Genomic DNA, 23637 nt, shown 5'->3' on the forward strand with positions numbered 1-23637 from the left:
TTCCCTATTATTATTTTGTGGGTATAATTTTTCTTGCCACTACGCTCAATTCAATTATAACTCTCACTTTGTCCTACCATGTTCCGTCACACATTTTCTTTTCCTTTTTCATTTTTTCTTTTGTTTTTTTTGGGTGAAATTACGCAGTACTTGACCCGTCAATAAAACTGAGTTGACTCGGTCGTACCAAGAAAATTAAAAAGTCACAAACACACGAGAAGTTATTTAGTGGTGCAGAAGCATTGCCCCACACCACACAAATCATGACATTTATCATGTTATCCTCTCATAAGAGATAAAAAATGATAGGACCTGCTATTTTAGCCAATAAAATACATGTTGAAGTACTATTTGGATTTGCCTCTGGAGCAAACTATAATTTCTCTAAACAGCCAACCCGTCGTCGTATCAAACTTTCCTCAACTAAACGACATCGTTTCATTACACTCATACACCACCGTCGGATCTCAACCTCATAATCCTCGAACCCACGAGAGGTGTCCAGATCAGCGACCCTCTCTCTCTCTCTCTCTCTCTTCCTTTTCTGTCTTTACGCTCAAGCAAAACCCCATTAATAGCAGAGAAAAAAAAGAGAAGAATCTTCAATGGAGTCGCACCATTTGGTCTTCTTCTTCGCCGTCTGACGTCGTCGTTTCGTCCTCACCCCCCTTCGTCCCCCCACAACTCACCTTCACTTCTCTCTCCGACTCCGAGACGACGACGTTGACGGCGGCGAATCCAAGCCCGCCTCATCAAGAACACTCCGATTTTCATCGCAATTAGGTAAAAAAATCGCAGATCTATCTCTTTTTTTAGATAATTTTGATTTTTAGGGTTCGGAATCTGATGACGCATTGCGAAATTGTTTGTTTTTTGTGCAATTTCAGGTTGAATTTGGGGATTTTGTAGGAATTTGACAGATCGGAGCTTTTAGACTCGTTTTTGGGTATATTATATGTATAGATTTGTTTAATTTCTCAAGTCTTACTCGGTCTGAAGGTTTGATTTATTGGTCAAGGCTGTTGGTGGTTTTTTGAGATATAGTGATTTTTTTCCTTTTGTTTTGTATTTAAAGTTTTGAATTTGAGTGATAGCTCGATCGTTTTATTTTATTTTATTTTTCGGTTTAAGTAATTATATTGTGGAAATTAAAGTTTCATTTTAAATACTCGTCTTCTTTGGTTTGAAATTTTTTTTTAAAAAAATGCAAAATATTTGTGAAGAAATCTAGGAAAAAAAATGAAGGCAAAAGAAAACTAGCACATTTCTTCTTCTTCTTTTTTTAATTTTTTTTTTTCCAGTTTTTTTGTACAAAATATTTTATTGTTTAGGTGGACCTAGAATAATTGCATAATCTAAAAAGTTAAAAAAATTGATCAAAATATTAAAAAAGTTTGTTAAAGGGATAAATACGAAAAACAAAAAACTATAAAATTGTTTTAAAAACTAGCCAAACAAGGAGAGTATTTTCTAGAGTTCTATTTTGAAATCCACATGTATTTATGTTTTCACCTCCTCCGTGGGTGCAAACAACAAATGTCATCTACATATCGTTCTTGATATGGGCGTCCTATGTTTGTTGTGTGAATCCACATAGGAGGTGAAAAAATGAGTAAAAATATCATTTTTCTTTGTGTGGATAAGTATGTCGTGAATGGAGTAAAAATATCATTTTTCTTTATGTGTGGATAAGTATGTCATGAAAAATATTACCAAAAACGACTGTACAAATTAACAAATTTTATGAGCTTTCATTAGTCACATCATGCAGTAATGAAACTTTGATATCGGAAATGGGACCCAACATGGAAATAGGACCCATTGTAATAATGCGGTAGGTGTCACATTAGTGAATATTTTGCTTGTTTTGTAAGATTTATTAATTTGTAAATCATTACTCATATAAAGTTGATGTTGTATTTGAACACAGAAAAAATTTGACGCTGAGTCTGGGTAATTTGAAAGAGATAACAAAATTGGGGTCATGTGCGTATGAACCAGAGAGAACAAGGTAAATTGGATTACGGTTATTTGCAAATTTTACTTTTCTCTATTATGTTTTTAATTTCTTTATTTTAGTAGTTCTTGTCACTAACAAAAAGTTGCATTTTAGAGGACTGTAAGTATTGGAGCTGCTTGGGAGTTTGTAGCTAGAAAAAAACTCGTCGACTTTGTGCAGATGGCTCGGGGACGAGAAACTTGTACAGAATTGGGTGTTAGTTTGAAGAATTTGGTATGTTCTTGCAGTTGCAATGATGTGCTAAGTGCCATTATTAATGTTATTTTTTGAGGGATGACATTAAAGCTGGTCATGTTCAAATAGTGTCTGCTTGTAGTCTGATTAATAATACTATGATTGGATGTTTTAGACTTTTGCTATGTTAAAAGTTTCAATTACTGGCCATTGTTTTTGACTTGTCTTCCCATGGGTGCCAAAACTTGTAATCTGCTATTTAGCTCATTGGTTAATTTGAAAAGTTGAAAACATTGATGGATGTCTTTTTTTTCCTGCTTGGTAAATTATGAGCGCAAACTTAACCAAAATGGGTCTGAGGCTATTGTTGAGGTAAAATAATTTAATCTGATGTTGTTCTCTGGGAGGAGTTTAACATTTCTGTATAAGTATACTGTATACATCATGGGCACATAACTCTATTTTATATGACAACTCTGATATCAACTTAGTCTTTTTAGATTGATAAGCCCAGCCTTTGAATTCATATTTCTGTTTCGTAAATCAAGTTTTGTGTGTTCTTTTACTGTTTGGTTGTAGTTGACTTCGCATAAGTTTATGTCTGTGTATACACTTTTTTTTCATGTCACAATTTTCTTCAGGAGAGTTTTCACTTTTGTTACCATTTTTTCTGAACTTATTTTTCGAGTTCTGTTTTTGTTAACTTTTGAAATTTTTTTTCTTCAGTTTCTTCCTTAAATGTCACCATGGTGGATCATTTTTTTTTTTTTTTTGAAAAAATGAAAACTGGTCTGATAAAAATAAATATTAAAAGATATTTTTAAATTTTTAAAAATTATTTTTAGCTTTACAAATGTTAAAATTATATATAAATGATAGGAGCATTTTATTTTTTTAATTTTTTCACCAAAATTTTTAATTTTTTTAAAAAAAAACTATGAAATAAGTTTCTGAAATCAAACCAAACCAAACATAACCATTAAGGCCTCGTTTGGGAACAGGCTAATTTAGTAACTTTTTGGCTAATTGGCTAAAAAGGTAGGTAAAAAAAACTTGTATGTTTGGGATGACTTTTTAACTAATTACGAAAAGCTGTGCAAAAAGTAGAGAGAAGCCATAATTGTTGACTTTTTGGTATGACTAATTGACTAATTGGCTAATTTAGTAACTTTTTGACTAATTGGCTAATTTAGTAACATTCCAAACGAGGCCTTAAGTATAACGACGACATGTATTTTGGCTAATAAGAAATTATAAATAGAACTATGTGCCTAATTCTTATTTATTATTACCCAACTATGTAATTGTAATTTTACTATGGCAATGTGAATATATTTTTTAATTAAGGACATTGGGGTTGTTTAGGGTTGGTTTGGGAAATGGGTTGGCTTTTTTTGGCTATTTTAGCCTGGGCTAAAAAGCTTGGTTTGGGATGGGCTTTTTGGCTGTTTTGACTTTTTTTGTGAGAGAAGAGTGTAATGATTATGCGTTGTATGTGATGTTTTGTTTGTTATAGCTAAAATAGCCTATTTTGTCTTTTGTGGCTATTTTAGCCCTTATTTTGTCTTTTAATTATACAACAGGGTTACTGCTGTATTACACCTGCTTGACACAAATTTGATTCTTTTTGTAATACATCCGTCCAAATGTTCTCTATTACTAGAAGAACTGAATTGGATGGTGTCCACGGTATCAAGCACCTGGGTGGATTGATATTGATCTAGTTCATTTCATTTTTCAATGGTGGCAAGCACTTACTAATAATAGCCCTTCTGAGGGTGGTCAAAATTCGTTTTGGATTATGACTGATGGCATTAATTGCACTGGTGTATGTCAACACACAAATTGTGCCTAGTAATAAATCTGTAAGTTATGTATCAGTGGAAATGAATTGGACAGTGTCCATGTTATGGATCCATCTAGATTGGTGTCAATGGACAATGATACAGTTCAAATGTTTGTGTAGTGGCAATCACTTAACCTTGGATTAAGACCGATGACATTAATTGCAATGGTATACATCCACTATGTTGATTACCTTTGACCAAAAAAGTAAGTAAATATAGTTTGTATCAACATTTTATAGTTTTATACTGGTTTGGGTTGGAATTGTTGCTTCCTATTTGTTCTATACTGGTGTGCATGTATGTCTAAATCTTTCTTTTACAATATTTTCCTTGAAATATTATGTTTTTTTTGTCAGATATGCGTAACAGACATATTAATTGTGTATGATATGTTATCTGATTTGATTTTACTTCAGGATTTGCGATTTCTTCTCTATGGCATCATTTTTTGGGGATCTTTAGTAGAAGGCTTAGTACCAGTTAACCTTATGGATTATAGTTTGTAAATAAAGGATTGCCATTGTAGATAAATGGCATCAAAGTGGGTTAAAGTATTGGATAATGGTCATAGAATAGTTGTAGACTCGAAGAAAAGGCGGGCAGCTCAGTGTGCTGCAAACATTATAGGAGCGAGGCACAAGGTGGTGTCACTTCAGCCCAAGCGACCCTCACTATTTAACAAGCTTGGTAAGCGGAAGAGATTGGATGGATGCAAAACCAAGTGCGGGGGGGTACACTTGAAAAAATCTGTAGTAAAGAACTATTCAGATTTTTTGAGAAGTGGACTGCCACAGCGTTTGCTGTTTTATCAGAATGGTGAATGGAATGACTTTCCTCAGGAGATTCTCGAGTTGGTTCGGGAAGATTTTCGAATGAAGAATGCAGCAATTGAGGTGCAATTCAATGAATGCCATCTAATGCTTGATATCCTGTATATGCTTCAAGTAGACTTGAAGACAGGTTTACAGAAACCTATTGCCTGGATTGATGAAGCAGGTAGCTGCTTTTTTCCGCAATTACACTCCACTGATAGTGGAAGACATGAATGCAACCAATCTGAGTTACAGAAAGATGAAGAATTTGCTTCTCTGGAGCCAAATGTGGCCCGTGAAATCAATTTACATCTTCAAATTGAAATAAATGGAGTCAGTAGCTGTAATTTGGAGGAATGTGTGGAAGAGTCTAATGCTTCTGCTAAGCGGATTAAAATTGGCCAAAAACTTGTTGAATGTCACAATGAGCTGGGTGTTAATGACGGTTGCAATAAAAATTCTGATGCAAAAATTGAAGAGGTGGTTGAGCAAGTTCAACAGATTGGTGGACATTTATCACCTAAATTTGAAGGTGTTTGTGAAATTGTGAATTCAGAAATTGTGAGAAACATGTTTGTCGAGGGCCTGAACCCATCTTTAAATGCAAACATACTTGAAATTAACCAATGCACCAGTAATTTTATGCAAACTCGCTGGGAAATTTTTCAGAAACAGGTTGAGATCACCCAAAAGTGTCGTGGAGATCCAAATGTTCGGTATGCATGGCTTGCTTCTAGCAAAGATGCACTGTCTAGCCTCATGATTTATGGGCTTGCACATTGTGGATCCAAAATGAAGACCACATTTGGTATCGGAATTCACCTCACATCTATGAAGGGTGTCCTCACCAGGTTTGGATATACTGTTTTTGGCAAATTTCATTTTACTCCCTTATGGCTTGACCCATGTATCGTCCACATGTGGGTTGTGTGGATCACCTTCTCCTCATTTGAAAATAACCACACAACCCCCATGTGGTTTGTGGACTAAAATGCACACTAACTTCTGTGGTTATTTCTAAATGTCGAGGGGGTCATCCGCACATTGGCCAAACCACAAGAGGGTAAAGTGAAATTGCTTTGCTTTTTTATTTTATTTAGATTTGTATAAGCAACAACACAATATGTATGGCTGGCTCTTGGATTCAGATGATCCCATGGATAGTTATAGTTTTGTGTTTCTTTTTGTGAAATATTTCATTTTTCCTTTCTCTCGTGTTCATTCCTGTTGATAATGTGCTTTTCGAGAAGTATTCAACATTTTTGTTTTTACAGTTCAAGTTACTGTGATGTTGACGAAAATGGAGTACGCCATCTGGTGTTTTGCCGTGTCATATTGGGAAAAATGGAACTTGTTCATCCTGAATCTGGACAATTTCATCCCAGTAGTGAAAACTTTGATAGTGGAGTTGATGATCTGCAAAATCCTATTCATTATATTGTTTGGAACATGAATATGAACACACACATCTATCCAGAATATGTTATCAGTTTCAAGATGTCCCACAGTGCTGAAGGTGCTACTTGATACCTCATTTAATGTTTCTGTTTAACAGTTAATGCATGATTTGTATTCCAAGTTTAGCAGAAGGTATCATATACCTCTTTCTGTTCGTGTGGCCACTGGCTTGATACACGCCATTCATTGGTACAAAGACGGTTAATTCATTTTATGGATGAATCCAGCTTAGCACTTATAATCAATCACTCATTAGTGTGTCAGTGGGACACACATTTAGAAGAGGTGTATGAATCTAATATTTTTTTGGTGTTGATTTTAGTAAATTTTAATTATATTTGAGACATCTTTAAGTATTGGATTGCGGAACTTTTCAATGTTGCTACAGGAGCTCTGGTTGGGCAAGAAAGCAGGTTTAACATTGCTGGGGTTGCTGCTTGTCAGGGACTTCATCGGGGTCAATTCCAGCTAAATTCATCTTCAGTTGTATCAGTAAGTGTTTGCATGCATCAAGTTTCTTGTTATTGTGGGTCATTCTTTGCTAATTTTATCTAGTGGGCAGCAATTTTTTGATGGTGATGATAACAAATCTGGGTCCTTTCTGCTTATTATGTTAATCTGTGGAGCAAGTGGAAGTGCTTTGTGTTTGCACAAGCTGATAGCACCACGACACCATAACTCTATGACTGGAATTGTCCAGGAGCTGAGCTAAAGCTTGAGATCTTTATTGTCAAGTAGGCCTGGCCCCGCTAAAGAGGTTTGGCTGGCTTTACTGGAGATAAGATTATGGCCTAACTGCTACCATGTTGTGTGATAGAATTGCATACTTGCAAAAGGTTGGAATAACTATTACAAACACTTTGTGGATATATACAACCTTGAACTTTGGTTGTTCACTAGTCGATCAATTAGAGAGCATTATGCTTTATGACAGCCCAAAATGTTGGATGGGGATTAGATTTCACTTTTTAGACCATGGCATGGTATGGGTATAATTGATATAACTAGATTATCGGACAAACATTACCAGGGCTTTTCTATTGCACCTTTGTTTTAATGGCTGGTATATAAATAAGCATTATTATTTATAAAAAAAATTATTATTCTTTTACATTCTTGGGAATGTCAAGTATTCAAGCAATGGTGAGGAGTAGACCAATTTTCATATGTACTTGTTAATAGTTATTGCTGACGAATGACTTTGTTATCCGTCTCCTCTTATCTGGTCTTTATGATTTGAGAATATGTTTTCGTAAATTATTCGCATGTCAATATTTGGTAGGCTAACCTTTGTTTGTAGTGTTTGGTTTCTCCTTGTCATTATGAAGGAGATTTTCCTTCTTTGATAGTATCACTCACTGTTTCGTAGGAGAAAAATTGCCATGCATCTCAAGATGTTGAGAATAAATCTCAGGGAAAGGCCTGCAGTGTTGGTTCGAGCACCATGAAGATTCCTAAATCCCCTTGGATGCCTTTCGCTTTGTTGTTTGGCGCTATCTCAAGTAAAGTAGCTCCTAAGGATATGAAATTGGTGGATGTTCACTATGAGTTATTCAGGGTATGTTGTACTATCTCTTATTTCTTCCTTTTTGATTTTACTTAATATTTTTCTAATTTTCTTTTCTTTTCTTTTCTTTTTTTCTTTTTTCTGTCTCGTTGGAAATATTATTAGAGCAAGAAAATTAGTCGGGATGATTTTATTAAAAAGTTGAGATCGATAGTTGGGGATCAGTTGTTGAGATCTACAATAGCCAGTCTCCAGTGTAAGGTATGATTCGATCTGTTTTGTTAATCTTGTGTAACCTTGCTTGATTGGGGCTTTATTTAACTAGTAGTTATAATCTATTACATTTGCTAATTATACTTTCATGCCAAACCAATTGCCGTTGGAAGTGATGGTTTTCTTTTGTTAAAAATCTTGTTGGATGCTTATTGCTTTAGGCTGGATAACTGTAGCATAAATTAAGTAAATGGTACCTGTTTTTAATACATCAGTTTAGGACGACTCAACTGAAGACAGTTTTTTGTTTTTTGTTGAATTCAACAACACAAGCCGAATACAAACCATATTTTTTTTAGATAAACTTAGGCTCGGGCTCGGGCTCGGGCTCGGGCAAGTCAATTCGGGCTAGAGGTCAGTCTCAGGCTGCGTTTTGGCAAATCCCTCTACAGCTCAAGCTGAGCTTGGATAGGCCCTCAGCCATCTGAACTCACCTTAGTTGAATCTCTACATACAAATTGTTACTTTGACAGTGCCTGTGCAACACTGACAATTTTGTTTAGTGTGGAGAAGTTTTTTTTAGCTGCTGAGTGAAGTTTGCATGCACATACTTCATAAAACATGGGCTAGGACTTGGGAGTGTTACTGGGTGACATTATGCATTTGTTAAGAACTTTTAAGTTCGAAGGTCTTTATCCCTTGTATTTTATGTTTGCAGCAACCATCCAATTCGATGTGCCCATTGAAAGCGCCGAAGGAGGAGCAAGAATGTTGAGGCATTTAATACCCGGTTGGCTTTCTTATTATTCTCGCGGTATATGGTATTTGCTTGTATTTCCTTTCCTTTTCTCAGTTTAGGTTAGTATTCTACCTGTTGATCTTGTGCATTTTGCAATGAAAGCATGCTTTGTTCAAATGTGTGACAGAATGGTGGAGACACAAATGGTAATGCCTATGTATCCCTTGAATAAAAATCACATTTTGCTGGGGACATGCTCGGTTGTGCAAATTATATTATTTTGTTGCCAATTACTTGATTTAGAATCTTTGAACTTAGAAGTGAGCTATGGAGTTTGAAATTTTCAATCTTATATCAGGTCAAAGAAAGAACTCTTTTTTAAAAAAAATAAAAATAAAAATCATGTAATTGTCAAATTGTTGAATATATCTTATTTTAAAGCAGCCTTATTTGACAACCAAATGTGTTTGTAATTCAAAGACATTTTTTCTAATAGATTGCTTTTGGCCATTATTATTGCAAAACCGATATACTTTTTTGTTTAGGCGATTGATCATTTCTGTGATTGGGAGTTGAAAACCTGACTTTCATTGTATGTACTTGCGTTTCTCACTATGTATTTCCAATTATTCTCTTTGATTGGTCTGTCAATGAAAGCTGTTGAATAGTTAGAGTTCAGCTCATTTAAAATTTATTTGAGCTCTGTTTGTTTGTTAATTGAACGAGTTTTTTATGGTTTTGAGGTTTGGTAATTTAGTATATTTTTTAATTTTTTATGAAAAGATGTGCAGAAAATGAGAGAGGTGTTGTGACTCAAATAAATGTATTTGTCAAATAAGTATATTTATTTAGTACATTCCCAAACAATCTGAGAATATCTCCAATAATTTTTTTTCCCCACTAAATTTGAGTAAATATTTGGGTTAAAAGTTTCATCCGTTACTAATGTTAAATTTTCAATTTTCATCAAACAACTAGTTGACCGAGAGGATGATTGGGAGGATGTCGGGCGGTCGATTGGCTTAGTGTAAATTTTTTTGAAGTGTTTTCTAATTCGGTCATCTATTCGATTGATTGGCCAGTCATTTATTTGGCCGTTTACTAACGGTCACTTGTGAGATTTAATAAAAACATAAAGTCATGTGTAAAATTTTTTAAATTTTTTTCAATTTGGTTGTCTATTTGATTGATTGACCAGTATTCATCTTGTCGTTTACTAACAGTTACTTGTGAGATTTGATAAAATGTTAAAGTCTTCTTGATTTGATGAAAAAATTAGAGCTCCTTTCATTTGGGCTTTGTTTGGGAAGTTGACTATTTTAGTAAGTTATTTTAGTTTTTGATTATTTTAGTGGGGTTAAAATATTTGTATTGGAGAAGATAGTGAAATTTTTTGATAGCTGAATATAATGTTTGTGAGTGAAAAAGTGAAATAATTATAGATGATGTTTGTTCTATTAGTTATTTTTAGCAATTTTTATTTTTATTTTTATTTTTTTTATTGTGAATTTTAGCCTTAAAAAAGTTAAAAGTTCATCCTCCAAGTAGAGTTCTGATACTAATTTGATAAAACAGTTAGAATATAATTTTTATCAATTTTGAATTTAATGAAGGTGTTGGTATTTGTTCGAGTGGACCCTTACTTGACTTGATAAGGCTTAGCAACACAAAAATATAAATTAATTGGAGGATGGTGGTAAATCAATTATTAGTTCATGGAGAGGAGAGGAGAGGAGAGGGTAGGATAGAGATCAATTAGCTCATGAAGAGGATAGGATAGAGGATAAGATAAGACATGGATATGGATATGATGTTGCGAGTATTCTCACGCCAACTAGTTGACTTTCTTTTGTGGACCACTCTAGTGATGGGGTATGTTTCATGTTTTAGGGTAATTATTCATTGCCCACACAAATAGATGGCTTAGATTGGGTTGGAGGCAACTAGGGATGGTAATGGATAATCTATTACGGGAGTATCTATACTCAACTTAAATATATGAGTTTTCTCATTTTTTTTTATTTGTTGGGTAAGGTAAGTGATATTTTTTAAATATTCACAAGAGATGGGTATGGATACTCACTAATTTCTCATTTTTTTTATTTTTTTAATTTTTTTTTAAAGATTCACAACCAAAGCTAAATATACATTCAATTTTTTTTTTTCTTTTTTTTTTTAAGGTTCACAACCAATCTTCTTCTTTTTTTTTTCTTTTTTTTTTTTTAAGATTCACAACTAAAATTAAATATACATTCAATCTTTTTTCTTTTTTTTTTAATTTTGTTTTTTTAAAGGTTCACAACCTTTTTTATTATTATTATTATTTTATTTTTTTAAGATTCAAAACCAAAGCTAAATTTACATTTAATCTTATTTTATTTTATTTGGCTCAACAACAAAATCAAATATACATTAATTAATATTGTCACATTATTCTTGTCAAATTTTATATATATCTAGAATTTTTAAATTTTATTTAGAAAAATTCTATTCCTATAAAAAAATTTCATCTTCTTTTTTAATTTTTTTAATTTTATGTATCTCCTCTCTATTAATTGATCTTCAATAATCTGAAAGCGAGTTATTGCTCTCGTTTTCATCTTCTTCTTCTTTTTCTTTTTCTTTTTTCTTTTTTAAATTTTTATTTGCATTTATAGAATGAATTTTCTTGTTTCAATATCTCCTGCAATTGTTTTATGGAATTTTTTTCTGATTTGATGTAACCTTAGATTGAATTTTTCATTTTCATCTTAACTAGCGATCACCTTAATTAAAATTTTGTACATTTTTGTTTTCAATTTTCATGTTTTGGTTATGATTAATTGCGCGTTTTTTAGCGATAGTCACAATCTTGTCACCGCTAGATTGTCGTCATTGCAAATCGCCATTGCTGTAGTGAGAGGATGAGAGAGAGTGAGAATTAGAACTCTAATTGTTAACAGAATAGTGAAAACATATGGATAAATTATTTTTCGATGTACCTAAAAAAAATATGGAGAAATTAGTGGGTACCCATCCTTGACCTATCCCCAATTGAGATTTAAAAAATATCACTTATCCTACCAAATAGACAAGAAAAAAGGGGAAACCCAAGTATTTGGGTTGGATCTCCATGGATACCTACATGGTAGGTTATCCATTGCCATCCCTACTCTGTTGATAATTAGAGTTCTAATTCTTACTCTCTCCTATCCTCTTACTACAGCAACGGCAATTTGCGATGCCGACAATCTAACGGTGACAAAATTGTGACTATTGATCAAAAACGCGAAATTAATCATAACCAAAACATGGAAATTGAAGACAAAAATGTACAAAATTTTAATTCAGGTGATCGCTAGGTAGGATGAAAATTGAAAAATTCAATTTAAGGTTACCATCAAATCAGAGAGAAATCTAATAAAACAATTGCATGAGATATTGAAAGAAGAAAATTTATTCTATAAATGCAAATAAAAATTTAAAAAAGAAAAAAAAAAGAAGAATAATAAGATGGAAACGAGAGCAATAACTCATCTTCAAATTATCGAAGCTCAATTAATAGAGAGGAGAAGGAGATATATAAAATTAAAAAAGAAGATGGAATTTTTTTGTAGCAATAGAATTTTTCTAAATAAATTAAAAAAATTCTAGATATATATAAAATTTTTACTTACAATCCTTCTTGGATATGATTATATTCTAGAAAAAAATACAATCCTTCTAAGTAAATTTTTATAAAAATGTATTTTTTTTTCTAGAATATTTTTACTTACAATCCTTCTTGGTTATGATATATATAAAATTTTTACTTACAATCCTTCTCGTCTAAATAAATATATTGTACTTACAATCCTTCTTGTGTCAAATTAAAAATGTAAAAATATATTGTACTTACAATCCTCTTGTATCATTCATGTATGAATTATAAAAAATATTTTTATAATGGTATAACTCTAATGTACTAAATACTAAATACATTAGAGTTATACCATTATAATTTTTTTTTTTCTACTGTTCTACCGAGATGCAATTTCTTCAAAATATATTTCAATACAGAAATTCTTAAGAGCTTGAAATTTTTTGGCTCAAAATTGCCCTGAATCAATGGTGGAAGGCTCGATCAACACATCAAAACCAACTCAGAGCCACATCACCAATAAAGTTTCGTTAAATTATAAATTGATTCCAAAAATCTTACAAAATTATAAAAATATAAATAGTTATTCAAAATTTATCAGTAAGTATATGCTTTAAATAAAAGATAATTTAAATTGTATTTCTGAATTAGAAGGTGAGTTAAATAGATTAAACTCTCTTTTGGCTATTGTTTCAGGACAATCTATAATAAATTATAGCCAAAACATTGCTAGTCTTAAAAATAAAATATCATTAGAAAAGACAAGTGTAGATTATCAATAAAAATTATTACAGGAATTAACATTAAATTAAATTCATCGCATCGTAAATTAGATCAATCGAATCGTATATTGGTATCAGAGTCCGATTTCTTCGGCCTTGTCAATAACTCTTGCATGAGTACTAAATATAGTGAAGAAGTAAAATCTGATAATTTAAATAATAATACTTCTTTACAAATAATAATAAAACAAAATAATACCTTAATTAGGCTATTAAAAGAAATTAACCAAAAACTTAGAACTAATCAATTAGAAGTAATAAACGAAATTATACATTTTGTACAAGATCTAGTAACACAAGTAGCTTTTTTTTTTTTTGAAGAAAAACAAAATGAATTAGCCTTATATCCCCATATCCATATAAAGGAAATAATCCGGAAGAGTCCTTTAAATTAATCTCGCCTGCAAAATAAAAAGATAATGAAGTTAAGTAACTATAGCTTAAAACAGTTAGAAGAAATGGGTGAAAAAGAAAATGAAAATGAAAATGAAATAAAATACAAAATAATATTACAAATAGCTGAACTATTAAATATGGTAGATGAATAAATAATAGAATTAGAAGAAGATATCTATAAACAATTAGGATTAATCAGCTTGGGAGAAATGGAACACATTCCCCTTGAAGAATTAGAACAAGTAATGGAAAATAATGACATAGAAAAAGAAAATAATGTATTAGAAAATTTCGAAGACGTAGAAAAAGATAATGCCTTAGAAAAATAAACTAATAACGTTTATGATATGGATATGACAATAGTAAAACAAGAAGGAAGTATCTCGTCTGCCTCACCTAATCCAAATCATCCAGATTTTTGAAATTTTACCAGACAACAGCTAGAAAATGATACCAGAAATTATGAATATAGAAGAAGAACAGGACATTATAATTATCTAAATAGAGGGCCATTTGCTAGAGGAACATCAAATTATGTTGATTTTACCCCTAAGAAGGAAGTATTATTACGGGAGGTACCATTAAAGCCAATAAGTAATGCAGGTTATTTATTAGATATTGATTGTGCTACAAACACAAGTAATGTAATAAAACTATGGAAGGGAGGCATGTACCATGTCTTAAATATCCATAGTAGCAATTGGAGAGCGCAAAGTTTTCTAAATTATATTGAATATAGCCTTACGGGTATAATAGCAAGTTGGTATGACAATCTAAGAGAAAGTGACAAAGAAAAATTGACAACAGAAACTACCCCGAAAGGTATGTTAAGCATATTTGTAAAATATATTGAAGAAGAATTCGTAGGAAAAGAGTGGGATGAAGATAAAATGAAGAATTAGGAGATGCGACAAGTGACACATTGGGTCATAAAATTAAATATTTTAAAAAATGGGTAGAGCATGAATGTATAAAAATGAAGCAAAGAAGAAAAATGTAAAAACAATATTTACATTGCTGGCAAACATCTAATTCATACGGACGTGAGCCCTCAAGGAGAAAAAAATATAATAAGAAAAAGAAACATTTTATAAAAGAAAAAGTTTTAATAAGTAAAGAGGAGAAAAATATTATAAAAAAACTTTATAATTTCAACAAAAGAATAAGGTTGTTTTAGGAAAAAAGGGTACTTACGTATAGGTCCTAATAAGTAGACTTATTGTCTAATAGGTCCTATGAGAAAAAAAAATTCATAAAAAAAGGTCACTAATTGTATGTTTTAGCGGCAATTTATAAAAATCAAGACAAAAAAAGTCACTAATTATCAATTTTTAGCGACATATATAAAAAATTGTCACAAAAAAATTATTTTTAACGACAATTTTATCAAGACTTATTTTCAATAGGACTTGATGGGAATTAAATCCAACTATTAGGACCTAGTGGTAGTTTACCCTAAAAAAAATAATTATTGTCTAGAAGGAAAAAATACTTGTAAATGTTGGATATGCGGAGAAATAGGCCACTTTGCTAATTAATGTAGAAATAAAAAGAATAATAAAATAATAGAAGCCTTAGGAAGTTTGGATTATGTGAAATTAGAAAAAGAATAAGCTTTAGAATTAATTTTAGAAAATAATAAAGGAATAATATAATTAATTGAAAAATAAATAGAAATAGAAGACGAAGACGAAGGCTATAGCAATACCGAAGAGTCAAATTTTATGATTACAGAAGAAATAAGTATAGAAAATTTGAGAGGAGAACAATTTGTCATAGAAAATTCTCAAAAAAAAAAAAAAGAAAAATATTGGATATTACCAATAATACGAAAAGACGAAATATATCAAAAATCAATATTCAAATTAAAAAGTAAATATATATGTGAAATGATGGAAGGAGATACTGAAATTAAGGATTGTGTATATGAGGTGAGAGAAATAAATAATGAAAATATATTAAAGAATAATAAAGATAATAAATATAAATATATGCATATAGGAAGTGTATAAATACAAATAACACCGATATTTGACGAAGGACAAGATATAGATATATATGCATTTTTGTGTAATATTAGACAATGAAATTTTGGAAGATCCATAATCAGTGGAATAAAAAGTAATCTATGTGGAGGACCATTAGATTTTAATTGCAGATCAATATATTATATTAGCTTAAAAGATGGATTCATAAATAAATTTTTAACTCTAAAAATAAAAACCGCAGGAATCAATATGCATGAAACTACCTAACATTAAGGATATTTTGGAAAATAATATATAAGTTAGACAATACCATAGATACTAAAATGCAGCATAAAATTATAGGAGCAGATAAATTTAAATTTACCAATGGAATACAAATAGATAGAATTACACCTAAAATAATAAATCATAATGAGATCAACTTAGATAATCAATGGATAACAAGTCCTAATAATCCTAAAAATATTACAAAAAGAAAAAATATAATTAAAATTGATAATACCGGAATTATTAAAATAGACACTCCTAGCATAATAGAAAATAATGATGAAATGGATAACGTAAGTATATCGTCAGGAAGACGCTCTATAGATAATTCTAGTAAATAATCTGGAAGGAGTTCAGTTAGTAAAAGAATAATAGGATATAGAACTACCAGTGTGCTAATATATGAAGATGAGGAAAATCTTATGACATGGACAAAACACGATGAAGAAGAGACACAAAAAAAATACGATACATTTGTAAAACGGTATAACAAAAAGAATGAAGAAAATAAAATGTCGTTATCATATACTAATATTAAGGGCAAATTACATATACACCCCTCGAGGTTTGGCTAAATTACAAATACCCCCCTGAGGTTTGAGAAATTACAAATTCCCCCCTGAATGCTATATTTGCATAAGAAATTAGGGGGTAATTTGTTATGAAATATAAACCTCAGGGGGTAAATTGTTATGAAAATACAAACCTCAGGGGGCGGGATGTAATTTCCGAAACCTCAGGGGGGTATCTGTAATTTAACCAAACCTCGAGGGGTGTATATGTAATTTGCCCTAATATTAATAGTATATATATACTAATAAAAATACACATAGAAGGATTTAATACCTACGAACTATGTGCTTACTTAGATAGTGGATGCTCAGTATGTTTTGGGAAAAGGAAACTCTTTCCCGAATATATGTGGAAAAAACAAAATCCACCATTAACAATTCGAATAGCTAACAATAGTATGATGATACATAGGCTCCGTTTGGGAAGAAAAAAGCCAGGCTTTTTTGGCTAAAATAGCCACAAAAAACAAAATAGGCTATTTTAGCCACAAAAAACAAAACATCAAATCCAACTCATAATCATTACAATCCTCTCTCACAAAAAAAGTCAAAAAAGTCAAAAAGTCAAAAAGTCCTTCCCAAACCAGGCTAAAATAGCCTAGGCTAAAATAGCCAAAAAGCCAACCCACTTCCCAAACGGAGGCATACTAATACTGTAGAAAATTTAGTTATTCAGTTACCTTTGTCATTCCTAAACTTTAGGCAACTGATCAACCATCACTGATGTAATTATAGGCAATAATTTTCAAAGATTATACAGTCCTTGTACACAAACATTACACTATGTTATATTTACAAATAACAATAAGCCAATTGAAATCTTAAAACTAAAAGAGGCTATTACATATCACGATATTGACTTCATACGTAGCAAGCATGGGGAGGAGGTAATCTCTCAAACTGGGCACGAAACTGCATTAAGTATTAAAGAAATAAGTATTCAAGAAGAACAACAAGAAAGATGCAAAAATTTATATAGTGAAGATCTGTTAAAATTTTGGCATAAAGATAAAAGAATGGCTAAAATAGACTTAATCGATCTTAATAAAATAATTAGATTAAACAAATGGTATATACTTATAATGATATAGAGAAATTCATAAAAGAAATAGAAGATCTAAAATGAAAATGATTAATTAGAGATAGTAAAAATCCACATAGTAGTTAAGCATTTATGGTCAGAAATCATGCTGAGGTTAAAAGAGGAAAGACTAGAATGGTAATAAATTATAAAAAATTAAATGATAATACTAAAAGAGATGGTTATTTTATTCCGAATAAGCAAGTCATTCTCAACAGAATATAGAATGTCTCCTGGTTCTCCAAAATGGACTGTAAAAGTGGATACTAGCAAATAAAAATGAATAAAGATAGCATCCCACTAACAGCCTTTAGTGCACCACAAGGATATTATGAATGGCTGGTAATGCTATTTGGGTTAAAAAATGCATCTCAAATATTTCAAAGAAGAATGGATAACATCTTTAAAGAATTGAATAGTATTTGTCTTGTATATATAGATAATATTTTTATTTTTTTCAGATCCATAGAACAACATAGAATAGATATTAAAATAATAACAGAAAAATGTGAAAAACATGGAATAATATTAGGTGAAAAGAAATGCGTGTATGCACAAAATGAAATAGATTTTTTAGGACTTGAAATCAAAGGAGGAACAATAAAAATACAAAGTCATGTTCTCGAAAAAATTAATAAATTTCCTGATAAAATCACGGATATAAAATAATTAGAAAGATTTTTAGGATGTTTAACATATGTCTCAGATTTTATAAAATACTAAGCCAAAATAAGAAAATTTTTACAAAAGAAACTAAAGAAGGATGAGAGTTGGACTTGGAACTTAGCCAACTCTAACTTAGTAAAATTTTTAAAAGAAAAATGTAAAGATTTACTTACCCTAACTCTTTCTGGTGAAAATGATGAGTTAGTACTAGAAACTGATACAAGTAACAATCACTGAAGTGCATTTTTTTTAAAAAAAAAAAAAATCAATTATGTAGATATTGTAGTGGAAGTTTTAATCAAGCTGACTGTAATTATTCTACCATAGCAAGAGAATTATTAGCCATAGTAAAAGGAATAGAATTTTTTTTAATATTTTTGGCACCAAAACCGTTTTTAATAAGAACTGATTGCAAATGCCTACTAGGTTTCATAAATAAGAATTTATCTAAATGCTAGCGCAAGAGAGGCTTTTACAATGGCAATTTTGGTTAAAACAATTTATTTTTGAGATAGAACATATTAATGGTAATAAAAATAGTTTAGCAGATACTCTAACTCCAGAACTTGCAAATGGCATCCACATCCACAAGACTTACACCGCCAGAGAAGGAAACCCTCCTGGCAGAAACTCAAGAAGTGTTGGACTTAGTGACACAAGACAATGTTGAAATTATTAGAAAAATGCAAACTGCAGGAAAGAATCGTTCTGTGAACGAGCTTATTAGAACGACCCATTTAGTAGCAAAAACCTTTTTAAGATTAGGAGTATTATATTCGTTTCTTCAACTCCCCGTTAACCTCCAAGATAAAATAAAAAAATGTACATTTCTTGAGTTATTTCTGAAATGGTATGAAGAATGTGTCACCTATGTGGGAACTCAGTGGTGCTACTTTAACGAACGAACCGCATTGCACTGTTATAGAATGTTAAGAGTTTCATTTAATCCAGACAAGGTCATCAGCCCAAAAGATCTTTTGGTTCAAATGTAGAAATTGAGAATAATCAATACATTCAACGTTTTACCTCACCCACAGAGTACTATGTTCACTCAGCTCACCAAATTCTAACAATTCATGTTTAGAAGAATTTATAAAGTCTTTGAAAAATATCCAAGCATAGCACCCATCACATTTATAACTGCCCAAACAGAGGTAAATGATGAACGTCTAAATGCAGCTCATTATCTGATAAAAGTCAAAGACAAGAAAGACGTAATCCTCTACAAATGTGATTGGTTCCAAGATTGGGACGAATCTTTTATATTAGATCCAACAGAAGCAAGGGCGAAAGGATTTTTTCTAATATCTCACGAAACTACAGAATTAGCAAGGGTTGGATTCAAATTAGTTCATTATGGAAGAACTACGTTTGCTCTAACACCATCCTTGGCAGAAAAATTAATTGTTCCAGGATTGCCTTATGAATCAGTATATGATTATTTAGAACGAGTAGAATTGGAAACATATTTATTTGAAAGAGGATGTAAAAGTCTAGAGAAATATCTTATAGAACAAGATCTAGAAGGATAAGATGAGATGTTTGAAGAGTATGATGAGAACTATGATCTTAGTAATATCATAGGTGATGAAGGGGTGTGGAATCTAGACAATGCAATGGGTTGGCAAAACCATAGGCAGTTTGGCAAACCATGGGCTGAAGACTACACTTCTATGTGACTACCCCACCAGGTGTCTCTTATTAATAAATAAGTCAGCATGTAGCTATGCCACCTGCTTGTTTGTCCCTTGTTTGTCTTATAGTAACAATAAAATATAATATATAAAATGTTGTATAGAATAGGTTGAAATCCGGACTTAGAAGTCCACAAGGTGCCTATATAAAGGCCTTGATGGAGAGAGAAAAAAAAAAAGGACAGATTACTTAGAGTATACTTGACACTAAGAAAGAAGTCTGGTTCTCAGGCCTTCTTACAACAAACAATACTACATACACCACTTTCCTTGTAAATCTTTGTTCAATAAATAAAAAAAATTCATTTTTAGAAAAGAGTGTGTTATTACTGTATGTTAAGTTGTTGATCTTAGGTCTCCTGCATAACCAAAGAAGCAGTTTTTGAAGTTACAGTCTGAGGTAGGAAACGAAACAGATCTGTGCTGAGCCTGATCTAAGGAATGAAAGGTTGAAGGTAGCTACCTCTGTAAATTGGAAGCTTGCCAACGCCAGAATCATACACTAATGTGTGGGAAATTTTCCGACCACACTGCCAACTCAGTAATTCAGCTGGAGAGCATTGGCAGAATAGATGGCACCTGACTGACCTGCAACAGAAATATAAGAATCCCGCGGTGGTTCGTCCACCCGGGGGCACTCCGACGATCAAGTCAGTATATCTCTCAAAGATAATCAATTATTCAACTCACAAGCTTGAGCCTAATAAGCATACCTTAGACCCATGGGGTGCCTCTCTTTTATAACCAACATAAACCTAGTCCCAATAGAAGCCTAATTTCTATGGACTTAGGATTACTGCTAATCTGGGACTCCCAGTGGGATTAGGATAAACTCTCTGAGAGTCTTATCTTAATACAAACTGAAGTCTTCTCTCATTCTAGGACTCTTGTCCCTCATCCAGGTTGAGTTCCCTTTTCATTCTAGGATTCTTGTCCCTTATCCACTTATCTCGGATTCCGATATCTTCAGAGATAACCTCGGCCTTGCCGAGATCACCTCGGCGTCACGACCAGGACACGTGGCACCTCGGCTGACACGTCAGTGTCACCTTGCTACGTGTTGGTACTCAGAAAATATATCCTCACAACTGCCCCCTAGGTTCTATTACCTCGGTATTCTGAGGTGATAGAACCTACACTGTTCATTCATCTGTGCCCCTCTGTCCGAGATCAAACTCGCCGACCTCAAAGTTCCCCAGACTTTACTGTCCACTGGTGTCAAGAATCAAGTTTCATGCTTTTCAAGCTGCTTGAAATCGCACCTCCTAGCCGAGGTTCTGGTTCCATTAATTCGTAAGCTCCAAGAGCTTTGCAACTGTTTCACTCACACTCTCTGGTGAGTTCCCGATTTTCAGTCATCTATTTGACTCCGGTGATTTTCATATCGGCGTTCATTTCACTTTGTAGGTTCATAAACTCTTTACTTGCTATAAAACTCAATCTTTCATAACTCTTCTGAATCTGTTTACTTGCCATCTGTTGCCTTCTATTTTCGTCTGTCTTCAAGTTTTGAATTGTTTGAATGCCTGGCACTGTTCTTGTCATATTCGCTTTCTGTTGCTAGCATCGTGTCTGGGTCATTACTTTCTTGTTCTTCACATACTTAATTAGTGCCTGTGCACTTGGCTTTATTCTTGAACTTTCTCGTATTCTTGACTATTTTTCTCTTTTTTCATTCATTCCTCTGGCTTTTTCTCTTTCTAGCTCTTTTGCTTAAATCCGTCATTGTTCCAAGCTTTTAAGCTTCTGCAACTGTCTTCGTTCCTCTCCTCCGGTGAAGCTTACGTCATTCTGTCATTGTCGTCAGACTTCGACAATTCTTATTCCGGCTTCCCTCTTTCTGGTAAGCCACTGTTCCTCCTAGTTTTATTTCTTATTACTTTCCAAAAAGCTCTGCTTTATTGTTAATCACCATTGCTGTTTTACCCGTCGTTTCCAAATCATCTTCTTGAATACACACTGTTTACACATCTGTTGATTTCTGCCACTGTTCTTGGCTTGACACACTTGTGCAATCTTTTTGTCTTGATTTCCTGATAGCTTCATCACCATTCTTGATTACGAATTACATTCTTATTTCTGTTTTCTGTGTCTTTTTCTAGATTCTTACTTTCAATCCTTGCCTTCAAACTCCGAGGTGCCAATCGCCGAGAAGAGCTTTGATCAAACTCTTCGGGAGATCGATGCTGAGCTCGAGGCCGAGAAGGCTGCTGAAAAGTCTTCCCAACTGTCTTCTATATCCTGCCATTGATGCTGAGTAGTTTTGTTTCCTTCTTTTACTCCTTGTACCTTGTATCTTGTACTTTATCCTTCTTTGTATGCTTTTAATCCGGCCGACGTGCCATTTTTGTAGTCTGAATAATTTATTTTTCAATATTCAAGCCGAAGTACCTTATTTCTTCTTTAAATGCATTTCTCTAATTTCTTCTTTCAATGAATGTCTTCTTTTTTCTGCTCTTGTATGATTCTACACTTAGAATAATTTGCATGTCTTCAAAAGTACACCTTGACTGTGCAATCTTTTCGGGTAAAATACCTCTGTCACAACTTCTAATCTTGCTCATCTCAGCCTTGAAAAATTTGTAACAAATATTTTCACAAGTGTTGCTTAGGACTTGTCACTTTCTCAATGTCTTCTATCAAGACTTCAGTTTTCCATATTTCAAGTTTTGACAACCTGGTAGTCTCGGCAAGTACGCAGATATTGCTTGAGTTTGACTTTAACTTGTAAATTTTTCTCAAAAATTTCAACAAGTGTTTTAACCATCATCCTTTATCATAACCTCAGTTTAACTTTAGCTTGTAAATTTTTTTCAAAATTTCAACAAGTGTTAAACCATCTTCCTTTTGATATGACCTCGGTTTAACTATAACTTGTAAATTCACACAGAATTTCAACAAGTGTTTAAACCAATCTTCTTCCGATACGACCTCGGTTTAACTTCAACTTGTAAATTCACATAGAATTTCAACAAGTGTTTAAATATCACATTGGTTTAACTTCAACTTGTAAATTCACACAGAATTTCAACAAGTGTTTAAATATCACATCGGTTTAACTTCAACTTGTAAATTCACACAGAATTTTAACAAGTGTTAAATATCACATCTGTTTAACTTCAACTTGTAAATTTACACAGAATTTCAACAAGTGTTAAATATCACATCGGTTTATTTTCAACTTGTAAATTCACACAGAATTTCAACAAGTGTTAAATATGACCTCGGTTTAACTTCAACTTGTAAATTCACAAAGAATTTCAACGAGTGTTAAATATGGCCTCGGTTTAACTTCAACTTGTAAATTCACACAGAATTTCAACAAGTGTTAAATATGACCTCGGTTTAATTTCAACTTGTAAATTCACAAAGAATTTCAACAAGTGTTAAATATGGCATCGGTTTAACTTCAACTTGTAAATTCACACAGAATTTCAACAAGTGTTAAATATGATATCGGTTTAACTTCAACTTGTAAATTCACACATAATTTCAACAAGTGTTAAATATCATCTCGGTTTAACCAACTTGTAAATTGCTACACATTTCAACAAGTGGTAAACATCATCTCAGTTTAACCAACTTGTAAATTGCTACAAATTTCAACAAGTGGTAAACATCATATCGGTTTAACCAACCTGTAAATTGCTACAAATTTCAATAAGTGGTAAACATCATATCGGTTTAACCAATTTGTAAATTGCTACAAATTTCAACAAGTGATAAACATATTTCCACATACTCCTTTGCGAACCTTATAAAAGGTCTTCAACCTGGCTAACTGCAGTCCAACCTTATGTGT

General features: G+C 32.3%; 1 protein-coding gene across 14 annotated transcripts; it reads left to right on the forward strand.

Moving 5' to 3' along the window:
• Positions 1-254: 254 nt before the first annotated feature.
• Positions 255-9024, forward strand: LOC114270293 (inactive poly [ADP-ribose] polymerase RCD1). Of its 14 annotated transcripts, XR_014344794.1 has the most exons (14): positions 259-783; positions 888-946; positions 1772-1834; positions 1931-2011; positions 2114-2233; positions 3778-4059; positions 4161-4246; positions 4458-5704; positions 6128-6369; positions 6700-6803; positions 6874-7068; positions 7681-7869; positions 7984-8079; positions 8750-9024. XR_014344794.1 is itself a non-coding variant. In XM_082895877.1 (13 exons), the coding sequence occupies exons 8-13, from the start codon at positions 4572-4574 to the stop codon at positions 8804-8806; spliced, it is 1821 nt and encodes a 606-aa protein (XP_082752003.1). In that variant the 5' UTR covers positions 259-783; positions 888-946; positions 1759-1834; positions 1931-2011; positions 2114-2233; positions 3778-4059; positions 4161-4246; positions 4458-4571; the 3' UTR covers positions 8807-9024. The 14 variants fall into 14 exon arrangements, 10 of the variants coding, with proteins under 10 accessions (XP_028067552.2, XP_082751999.1, XP_082751998.1 ...); XR_014344793.1 differs by lacking the exon at positions 1772-1834 and having other exon boundaries at positions 257-783; XM_082895877.1 differs by lacking the exon at positions 6874-7068 and having other exon boundaries at positions 1759-1834.
• Positions 9025-23637: the final 14613 nt, after the last annotated feature.

The sequence above is a fragment of the Camellia sinensis genome, chromosome 11 (genome assembly GCF_055761805.1).
Source record: "Camellia sinensis isolate YWXY chromosome 11, ASM5576180v1, whole genome shotgun sequence".
Lineage (NCBI taxonomy): Eukaryota > Viridiplantae > Streptophyta > Magnoliopsida > Ericales > Theaceae > Camellia > Camellia sinensis.